The sequence below is a fragment of the Solanum dulcamara genome, chromosome 9 (genome assembly GCF_947179165.1).
Source record: "Solanum dulcamara chromosome 9, daSolDulc1.2, whole genome shotgun sequence".
Lineage (NCBI taxonomy): Eukaryota > Viridiplantae > Streptophyta > Magnoliopsida > Solanales > Solanaceae > Solanum > Solanum dulcamara.
Window position 1 is genome coordinate 8,957,427 of NC_077245.1, and position 10,937 is coordinate 8,968,363.

The 10,937-nt window shown below is 31.3% G+C and overlaps 1 protein-coding gene across 1 annotated transcript; it reads right to left on the reverse strand.

Moving 5' to 3' along the window:
• Positions 1–3,320: 3,320 nt before the first annotated feature.
• On the reverse strand, positions 3,321–10,063 carry LOC129904538 (uncharacterized). The gene is made up of 6 exons (XM_055980095.1): positions 9,576–10,063; positions 9,357–9,480; positions 8,968–9,112; positions 6,920–6,953; positions 6,446–6,785; positions 3,321–3,819 (listed from the first exon to the last, which is right to left on the reverse strand). The coding sequence occupies exons 1-6, from the start codon at positions 9,756–9,758 to the stop codon at positions 3,743–3,745; spliced, it is 903 nt and encodes a 300-aa protein (XP_055836070.1). The 5' UTR covers positions 9,759–10,063; the 3' UTR covers positions 3,321–3,742.
• Positions 10,064–10,937: the final 874 nt, after the last annotated feature.

Below are 10,937 nucleotides of genomic sequence, written 5' to 3' on the forward strand. Positions count from 1 at the left end.
GTTATGAAGATGTTGTTAAGATTTAGTTAGAGTGTGAGAGTAGAATGGTCAGTTGTGGTAGTTAGTTATAACAACTTATAACAACCTTCAGTTAGTTAATTAAAAAGAATGAGTTACTAACTAAGAAAGAAGAGCTATATATGCAGCATATCTTCTCTGGTACAATTCAACTCATTCAATCAATGAAGGATGAAAGTTCTCTAAAAATAGTTCTCTTCTTCTTCATTTCATTGTTTCTGATTTTCTGCATTTACTATCAATATATGATAAAATCAAAAACTTATCGTCATATGATGGCATTATTTTTATATTGGTATAATATTAAAAATTACAAAGCTGAGGAAAATATAGCTAGACCCTCTATTCCAGTTTGAAATCAATGACTACTTGTATAGCATATATATGCTGTATAGCATATATATGCAGAAATTATGAAAGTTTTAAATATATATACAGGTCTAGCATAAGAGGCAAAAATAATAGTTCAGCATAAAGGTGTTTAGGATTTGGACAAAAATCAATGCATACAAAAAAAAATCAAATCAAATCGATAAAATAAATTAATTTTTATTTGATTTGGTCTTACATTTTTAAAAACTAATAATATTTTGATTTGATTACCAAACCTATAATTATATACATATTCTTTATAATTATATATACATAATATACTATTTTTTGAACAATTTTTTATGCAAAAATTTCAGTACTCTAATGAAAAAGAATAAAGTATGATGCGTATTTTATTTGTGCAAAAATATCAATAGCTTATGCATTATTTAATAAGTTTATGTTGTTTAATATATTGGATAATTTCGAATTAGCTGACAATATAGGCCAGAAGTTAAACATAAGGAGTTTTAGTATAAGAATTATAAAATTAAAAATAGCACGAAGACAATTCATTTCTTTTTGAATGAATTGTTAGATTTTTTTTTCTCACTTGAATCAATCATTTCTTATATTTTTGTATATAGTTAATAATCGAACAACCCTTCCGAATCGAACCAAAATCGATAACAACCAAACTGATAAATATATATTCTATTTGATTTAGTTTGATTTTAATAACAGAAAAGAATCAAATTGTTGAACTATGCGAAATAGACCACGTATATCCTTCGTTATATTTTGGGATTAAAAATGCCCCCGCCATTATCCCAACAGACCACAAATACCCTCAAGAGTTACCACAAATACCCTCCAGAGTTAACAACCTCATTTTTTAGTGACGTGGCCAGCCACGTGGACTAATCCCTCCACCTGAATGTTGTCAACTAGGATTCACCACAAGAAACTGGACCTTTAGCGGTAATAAAAGTTGCGACAAAATTCAAGAACATCACCACTAAAGGTTTTCATTGATTTTCAGTGGCGACTAAAGGCGGCAATAGCACTGATTTTTAGTGTCAACTAAAAGTCGCCACCAAAGCCTATTTTTTTCAATAAAGAAAATATGGTGATTTATTTTCGGTTACGACCTATTTATCTAAAATCAATATACATGTACTATCAGTATTTTAAAAAGCCAATATTATTACGAATAGCACCAAAATTATTTCTAAACTTGAATCTCCTACTACACAATGCATTATTGTACATCATTTATATATGAAATAAAAATAAAACATGTAGTATCTACAAACTCCTCCTTGATCGACGTAATTTTTGATTTTTTAAAAACAATGTCCCTGTTAAAAATTAGTGAAAATTTTTAATGTCGATATTCTGAATTTTGCGGTAACTTTGTCGCCCTAAAGGTACAGTTTTTAATAGTGAATCCTTATTGCCAACACTTAGGTAGAGGGATTAATCCCGCGTGGCTTGCTACATCACTAAAATTTAGGCTTTTAATTTTTTAGGGTATTTTTGGTCTCTTGGGATAACAGTGCGGGTATTTTTGATCTCAAAATGTAATGGAGGGTATAAGTAATCTATTTTGCATAGTTCAAGAGTAATTTTGACCTTTTTCTGTTTTAATAATTCAAAAATTAATTAAAATAATTTGGTTTTATAAATAATCGACTCAAATCGACCCGTGAACCCCCTAGTTTAACATCTCAACTGGATAATTTTTATATAAAATAATATTTCCTCTATTTACATCAAAAAGACTCCATTTGTATGAGATCATATCTGTAAGGTCCGATGACCATCAATGGAAGATGAACATGTGCAGAATTATCCAAATCCTCGATCGTTTGTAATACTCCATTTAGCTAAGAATCTACGACTTGATTGGCTAACCTATAACAATGTTGAACCTTACAAGTAATTAATAGTACTTGATATATTTTAAATATGAGTAATGATGTTCCTCATTTGTCGAGGAATATTGTAGTTGCGTTTGATCATCTCAACCACAATTTTTGAGTCACAATGCAAAATTACATTACTATTGTCATTTAGATCATACCAACACTTCTATCAAAGGCCTTAAAAAAATATTATGTGATCTTTACAAGTTCTTCCAATTCCAGCTCTTGCACTTGCATCTCAACTTCTATCAGTATTAATCTTCACCCAATTTTCAGTGACCTTCAACCATTTAATCATGAAATCTTAGAAATAAGCCCATTGAAGTACTTGGGAAGTTCTTCCATAGGGGAGGGTTGACACGTTCATTATTTATGTTCAAGAGAGTTCATAGTATGATTACCAAAAAAAGAGAGTTCATATTATGATAGTATATATTGAAGAGTATCCCTTTGAGGGGGTAAATACGCTTATTAATATTGGTGATGAACTTCGGTATGATATTAAAATTAAATTCAATCAGTTTTTGTTTAACTTAATATTGGGCCTTTATGTTGTCTTCTTCACCATTAACTGTTGCGTGGATGCATGACAATTAATCTCGACAATCCTTACCTATTAAACTAACTCTTGACAATCCTTACCTATTAAACTAACTTTTAAGCTCGAGGTAGAATATTAAAGATTCTTTGTTCTTTTATCATGATCGATCTCAAATCATGCAAAAGTCTTGAGTTTGAGATCGATCATGATGCAAGTGTGATCTCTCTAAAAACTGGACGAATGTGAGAGGACATGTCGGTGATTTAATTAGTAAAATATAAGTGTGATATCTCTAAAAACTTAAACATTTGAATGAGATAATAACACACTTCAACAATAATAAGGCCGTCTTTAGAAGACTTTTTTTACATTTCTATCCTTTTAACTTTCGATGATCCCAACAGTAAATTAAACAAGGAAATAAATAAATAAATAATGAACGAATACATAACGTATAGCCAACTGCACACAGGAATTAGGAAACGTCAAAAATAATAAAACAAATTTAAAAAGAGGGTAAATATGTCATAAATTCGTTATTGAGAGCTTAATATTTCCGTCCTACTGTTGGTACAGTAATAAAAAGGATCGATGGATGTTTAGTAAAAATGATAAATAAATAAATGAACAACAATTGAAATGTTTAAAATGGAAAATTAAAGAAATAAAATAAAAGAAGAGATGAATTTGGCCATGTAATATCTCTGATTAGTCCATCTTTATCAGCCATTTCTTCTTGTTGTTTTCTGCCCTCTGGAATGCATGGACCAAATTAAGAAAAATTAATGGATAGACTTTTTTTAAAATAGAGTAAAGTCTCGTTAATTCTTTTTTTTTTTGGTTAAAGATTGTACAGTTTCTTTTCTTTTTTTTATTTTCACCATGCTTGATGACTGATAAATATTCTTTGATGATGATGATGAGCTGCTTGTACTCTCTTTTTTTATGTATTTGGACTCTCAGTAGTCACTGCCCCAACTTCTGTTGTTTCAGCTGAGGTTTGCTGTGGAATTTGTGATTCTGTCATTTACAATTATACACAAAATATCATCAGTACATTTTTTTTAAAAAAGAAGAAAAAAAGTCTCTTTTTTTGGTTTGGGGGAGGGGGGGGGGAGGGGATAGAGGGAATATTTTTTTTCATTAGTATGTTTTCAAAAGTATGCTTTTATAACCATAAACATTTCAAAGCGTATTTAACACCACAAATTCCACAAGTATTTCTTTCTTTTCTAACTCTAGTATCCCATCTAATACTGTCACAAAAATTATAACGTATGGAACAGAATCAATCTTTACACATAAGAGAATTGAATATAACTATTTTCTTCTTCAATTTGTATGTGGACATAAGAGATCGATCATTTCGTCTCATTTTCTATCTATTGATGTAGTTTAGTAGCTACACATTATGTATATCCATTATTTAGTATGTATAACTGTGATTATACAAATACAGTGATATTGCTGTAATTTACTACAGTCTACAGGGAGTAAGTTGTTTTTGCACTAATTTCTTCAATTAATAGCTACAGCTGGAAATTGCAGGAAAAGGAATACTACTTATCAAATAGGAAAATAAATTTGAAGTCACAATCTATGGAGTATCATTTATTTTTATTTTTTGGTTTTCACCCGTTGTCCGGAGCTTCGATTAAATTCGAATCGTGCACTGCATGTCCATTCGGGGGTGGCACTCCCAACAAAAAAAATTTCATTTCCAAGACTACCTCTGATTTAGGGTGAAGAGTCCCATCACAATCCATGTTGGAGTCGCGATTTAATTATTACTACCTTCTAACTCATATATATGTTCAACGCCATAGTACTATTCGGTTAATTAAGACTTTTGAAATCCGTACTAGTCTTTCCATACACATGTTTTAATTATAGTCAGTTTGATCAAACTTTTTAAAAAAAATTATTGTTAAAGTGATTTTTTGGTGAGAAACAGTTTGTTTTTTACAATAAATTTTAAATTGTTTGGTCTAAGTTTTTTAAAAGTGCTTTCAAGTATATTTTTCTAGTGCATTTTGAATCAAAACTATGTTTTTAACATCTAAAAACAACTTAATTTTGCCACCTCTCAAAAACACGTATTTTTTCTTTCAAAAGCTTAGTTAAACACCTCACTTTTTTAAGGTAAATATTTTTTACTTCCAAAAACTTAGTCAAACATATTATAAGTCGAAAAAGAAAAAAAAATCCAAATTAAATATTCAATCTTGTCCACTGTAGTATAAAAGAGAGGTCCCAATTAAATCTCCTAAATGAAGACATGCACTGAAAGAACAGCAGGGTGGCTAGTTACATGTTGTACCAAAAATAGCATAATGTTTAATTTTTAAATAGGGGAGGATATATAGTGGGGGGATTCATATGCATTATATTCAGCCACTTGATTCACTGCCTATTGAGAACCAACCATTATATATATATATCTATAGACTATAGTCTTAGATAATTGTATGACCATTCACATGCATTTACTGTTATTTTACACTCAGCTAAAGAAAATCCACACACATGCCTCCCTGGCATATGATTTTCATTTGACCCATTGATACATCACTACCTTGCCCAAGACAGCTAATGTCACATGCTTAGGCTCCCCCACATGGCCCTCTTCCCTGCCCTCTCTATCTTTACACTAATACCTTTTCACATTTTATAATGTTTACAACTATAACAGACTGTAACAATTATTCTCGATTAAAAGTATAATCACTTTGCAACTTTTTTTTTTATATATAATAATTGAAACATATCTGGTTTAGTGTTTCTTTTCCAACTTTATGTCATGCTGAAGTCAGAAATTTATAGCTTGTTTTAATTACTGTGTTGTTCGCAAATTAAATATTTATATATATTTAATAAATTTTCTAATTCAAATATATAATCGCCTAAAAGAAAAATTATCAAGTTCATCTAAATCCATATCTAATATTGTCATTTTTACAAATAGTAAGTATTCTTCACCTTCGATTCGAAGGTTATGGGGTTCGAATCACTAAGTAAGGAAAAAAAAGGGGGTAAGAAAGTCCCTAAAGAGGGGTAAAAAAAAATTATTAGATAGAAAAAGAAAAGTTACACAATATGTTGTTCCTAATATTTAATTGTTACTTTCTTAGAGAGTGTAACTCGTATATACACACCATACACTATAGAGAATTTCTACTCTATCAGGTCACTGAAATAATAATCACGTATACTATTATTATTACTACTTCTTCACTTTTAGAATTTTGCATTATCTAAGTATCCTCTCATATGTAATATCTTCCTAAATGTATAATAAATTATATGATGACAATAGAATATCTAGTACTCTCTACCTCTTATTTTCTCCATTATTGTTAATTAGTATAGGTTTGGTATCTAATTAGGACTCGTAAAGTAAGGCCTAGCCCCCGCTTGTACTTATTCCTATTATGGAATTTAATTTTTATACTATTAAAAAAAAGATAGAGAAAGGACAAAAACGTACATAAGTTAAGTCTGATTATATATGCGTAAAATTAAATCACATGCATGTGAGTTAGCAAGGGATTTTTTTTAATTTAGAGATAAAAGTTATACGTCGCTAATTCCTATAATATGTTATATTCATGTGTCAAAAATGAATACATTGAGAAAGGGGACTTACCAGTAGTAGTAGAAGGAAATTGAAGCCTTGTAGCTGCAGTATGAGGAGGAGGAGGATGTTGGAGTAGAGGCGGAGGCGGCGGAGTAAAAGAAGCAGCATCGGCAGGCAAGTGATGAGCAGCAGCAGCAGTAGTAGGATAATAAAGATAAGAAGCAGTTGGGCCTTGAAAGCGTTGATGATGATGTCCGGTAGCTGCAGAATATGTTCCCCTTGATCCCTGCATGGAATATCCGTAATAATATGCAGGAGATGGTGATGATGAACTTCCATACATTTGTTGATAATAATGTGCTGCTGCTGCTGCTTGCTGGTACGTCCCTGATGGATTGTACATCCCCGCCTGCTCATCATTTAAATTCCTTCTATTATCATTTTCAATAAAGAGTTTTATTTATTTTGAACGTGAAAAGAGAGGTTGATGATCATGAGTAGTATGTTTAAAAAAAAAGAGCAAGAGGAAATATCGGTACTTACTTGATGGTAATAATCAGGAGGGTAGGTCGCATACCTACAAAATGTTTAAAAGCAATTATTATGTGGAGTACTTATATGTAAGCCCCGAGACTTGTTCAGATGGTAAGCTATCTCCATCTTTAAATTTAAGATCGTAGGTTTGGATCACCAAGAAAATATAGAGAAAAAAAATTAAAGTACTTTAAATAACAACTTCTTAAGAAGAAAGAAAAAAAAGTTAGAGAGGAGCATCTCAAAGTTAAGTCAAGGTGCATAATGGTAAGAAGAAAATATATTCTAAAAGTTTAAAAAATTAACCATATTATACGTACGTACATAAAATTGTAAACTTTTTACATAAAAATATTTAAGATCTATATATAGTACTATGAAACTTTATATGGAACTAGCTAGTGCAAGTAGCTTTCACGTAATACGTACTCTATAAAACGGTACGTACACTCAACATGTTACAAGTGAGACAAAATAATTAATGCAGGGACAAGCACCCCTCTTTAGCAAACGATGGAATTGCGTGTACATAAATACAACCTTCCATACTGTATAATTTGACATATTTTAGGTAGCTACACGCACAATTAATGGATATACTATATTATATAATAGTTATGGTTTATAAATCATACACTTACACAATGACGGAGTCAGAAATTCGAACGGACTCAAAATAAATTCAACAACTTATGTGTATGGTACAATTTTAATTTTTGGCCCAAGGAGATTTAATTGAACCTCCGTGCATCCCTATACTCCCCCCCCCCCTCCATACAAGGTGAATAAAAAGCTAATTATTAGAAAAGACACAAAGATAAAGATGAGCCAGCCATTCATGGTGATGATTAAAAGCAACGGTTATTGAAAGAGTGCAATATGCATTGTCAGATTTCATATGGTAAGAGATATAATATTGCTAGTTACTTTCTTCCACCTGTGCTACCTATAACATTTCACGCCTTTGTTCAAAGTACAAGCAAAATTGACCAAAAGCACAAGGTTGGTCCAGCCTTTTTTGTGTCACGGAGAAAAAGAGAGAAAGAGAGGAGAGAGAATTATCAAAAAGTAAACAAAACAAGTTCGTTGTGGCATGTAAAGATGGTCGGATCACTAAATTAAATATATGCTCTTTCCAATTGACTTTTAGGTGTGATTCTTTTTTTTATTTTTATGTAGTAAAGAATTGATTAAATTCATATATTATATAATTCATTTTGGAATGGATACTTTCAACAATAATGTTTTTTTATATCTTCATACATTCAAATCTGAAATATCTGATTAAAAATAAATTAATCTCAATCATCACAATCTATATTAATCGGTCAATCTTCAACATAAATGACCCCACCCCCCAAAAGAAAAAGAAAAAGGACCAAGTAGTTATTAACAATGAACATATTTTGTTTTGCCAGCAAAAAGTGACCGAAATATATTGCAAGAAAATGTTGAAATAGGAGAGGAAAAGGTATCGAACTACAATAAAATAAGAAGAAAAAAATCTATTGGTTAGAAAACTTATGCAAGTCAAAAGCAAGCAGATATAAAGTCAAATGGCTCTGGTCAAGCCTCATTTTCATCTGATTTTTCAAAAAAAAAAAAAGGAAAGAAAAAAGTAAGGCTAATTAGAATAAATATATATATATATATATAATCCAACACAGAAAAGAAAAGCATTGCACGTTGTCTGCAACTGACAACTCATTGCATAGCAGTCACCATTTATCAATTTTATTTATTATTGATCTGCCTATACCAACCTGCATTCAATAAAATTACTTCGTGATATATAATGTATATATAATATTTCTTTCCATTTGTATGATTATAAAAATTAAGTCATACGACGACGACGACGACAACAACATCAATGTGAGGTTTTCAGTTGTTATACCACTGGCAAATGCCTGCCCATTTTTATCACACATCTTTGTCCTTGTACAGTATATCATCAGATCATGGACCATTATATATTTATTTATTCTCATTTAATTTACTAACATGGACTAATAATTGCCCAAAAAATTGAAAAAAAAATAATTAATTATACATACCCATATGGTGAATATATCAAAGGAGTTGCAGGTGGTGGAGGTAGTGGCAATGGTGCTGCTGCTCCTGCCACCCCACTATAAGATGATGATGATGCTCCTTGTGGTATTCCCCCTCCTTGATAAGGATTCCCTCCTTGTCCCCTTCCTATAATAATAATAATATAATTAAGTTAATTACTCACTTCATTTTTTTTTAATAAATATTTATGAATAGGAAAAGTCTGGAAATTAATGTCTATTCATTAAGCTACTAAGATTCTGGTACGTATTTCATTTCAAATTCAAGTGGTATTATTATTGTTTTTGTATATATGTAAAATGTGGTGGGATAATCGAGAAATAAAGTTTGACTAGTCAAATTGGACAATGAGACAGAAAAGGATGAGTACCTCGAGGTGGTGAAGGACGAGGCCGTCCAAGAGAAGCGATGTTACAGTTAGCTCTCCTTCCATCAATTACCGGATTCGGGTTATCACAAGCCCGTCTTGCAGATTCCGGATCACGATAAGTTACCTTCCGTACCCACAAAGACGACGTTCAAAGAGTGTGATGTAAATAGTCTAACGATCGGATAATTAAAAAAGAATCATAATGTGAATATAACTTACGAAGCCATATCCTTTAGATTTGCCGGTGTTCTTATCAGTGATAATGACAGCTTCAAGAATCTCTCCGAATTGCTCAAAATACCGGCGCATTATATCCGTTGGGGTTTCCCATGCTAATCCACCAACGAAGACTTTCGTGTAGGTTGTGTCCCCAAATGGTGATCGATAATGCTGATACGCCATTAATGCATCTAAAAACTTCAAATTAAACTATACTTGTAGTTCTAGCAATTAGAAGATCGATGTATTGTATTATTCACAATGGCATATCTGCTGTATCTTCTTCTTCTTCTTCTCTTGTATTGTTTTTTCTTCCCTTTGCTAGCTAGCTTTCTTTCCTTTTGTTTTCTTCTCTCCCTTTCTCTCAAGTCTTGTTAGCAGAAAAAGATCATGGAGAGAGAAAAAAGGTGGGAAGGAACAAATATAACTTAGTGGGAAATGTTTACAAACTATTGCTGATGTTAACAAATAAAATGTTTTGAGGAGAGAGAGGGATTCGACAGCTGCAAACTCTTAAGGCTGATAGGGTGTCGGGCCCATGAGAAGCAAATTTACTATTTAAATTTTATGAATTTATTATATTATTAAAGTTACGAGTTCATATATATTATCACTGAGTGGAGCTAGAAGGTCTGATATAAATTCGATCGAACTCAATAAAAATAAGATAGTAATTTGCATTAAGAAGTTTATCATATTTATACAAATATTTAGTTTAAAATTTTCAGTTATTAACCCTTGAAATTATCGTTATAATATGTTGAACTCATTAAATTAAAAGTAATACTATTAATCCTATTTGCTATAACTATATAGACTTTTACATATAGTAATTATTTTACCAAACTAAAAGTCCTGAGTTTTAGATAAATCCTTGTGGAGGGGTGGTTTTTTTTTATATATATATAAAATTGGCTTTGGGCAACGAATGACAGCTGCGCGACTAGAAGCACTTGACTCTGTCCACTCTGTCTAAGCATTAAAAATACTCTCCTCTCTTTCAATAGTCTACTCTGTTCTTTCTCATCTCTATAGCTGTTTTATCGCTCTCTTCTTTCTGTATTCTCTTTTGCATAATTTGGCCACTGTCTTAACCCTTAACTCTTTCGAATTTTTCATTTTTTTACATTATTGTATTGTATAATAATTATTGTTGTTATTCCATAGTATAATCAAGATTTTGTTGAATATGTAGGTGGAATTTTGATAAATGGGGGTCCACATACTTTGAGGATGGTATACAGCCTTTTTAAGTATCATTATTGATGACGTTGTGCTAGTTGCAAGACCAATGGGAAGAATCGTATTCCCTCATTTGGTTAAACCCTGACGAACCACCCACATTTGGTTTTTATGGTGCAC

What these genes read in the sequence shown, in the direction of transcription:
- LOC129904538 (XM_055980095.1), bottom strand. Translation starts at nt 9,758, where the DNA reads ATGGCGTATCAGCATTATCGATCACCATTTGGGGACACAACCTACACG. An exon ending in CTCCTGATTATTACCATCAA is followed by an intron (nt 6,786 to 6,919) that starts GTAAGTACCGAT and finishes AATGATGAGCAG; the next exon opens with GCGGGGATGTACAATCCATC. An exon ending in ATTTCCTTCTACTACTACTG is followed by an intron (nt 3,820 to 6,445) that starts GTAAGTCCCCTT and finishes TGTAAATGACAG; the next exon opens with AATCACAAATTCCACAGCAA.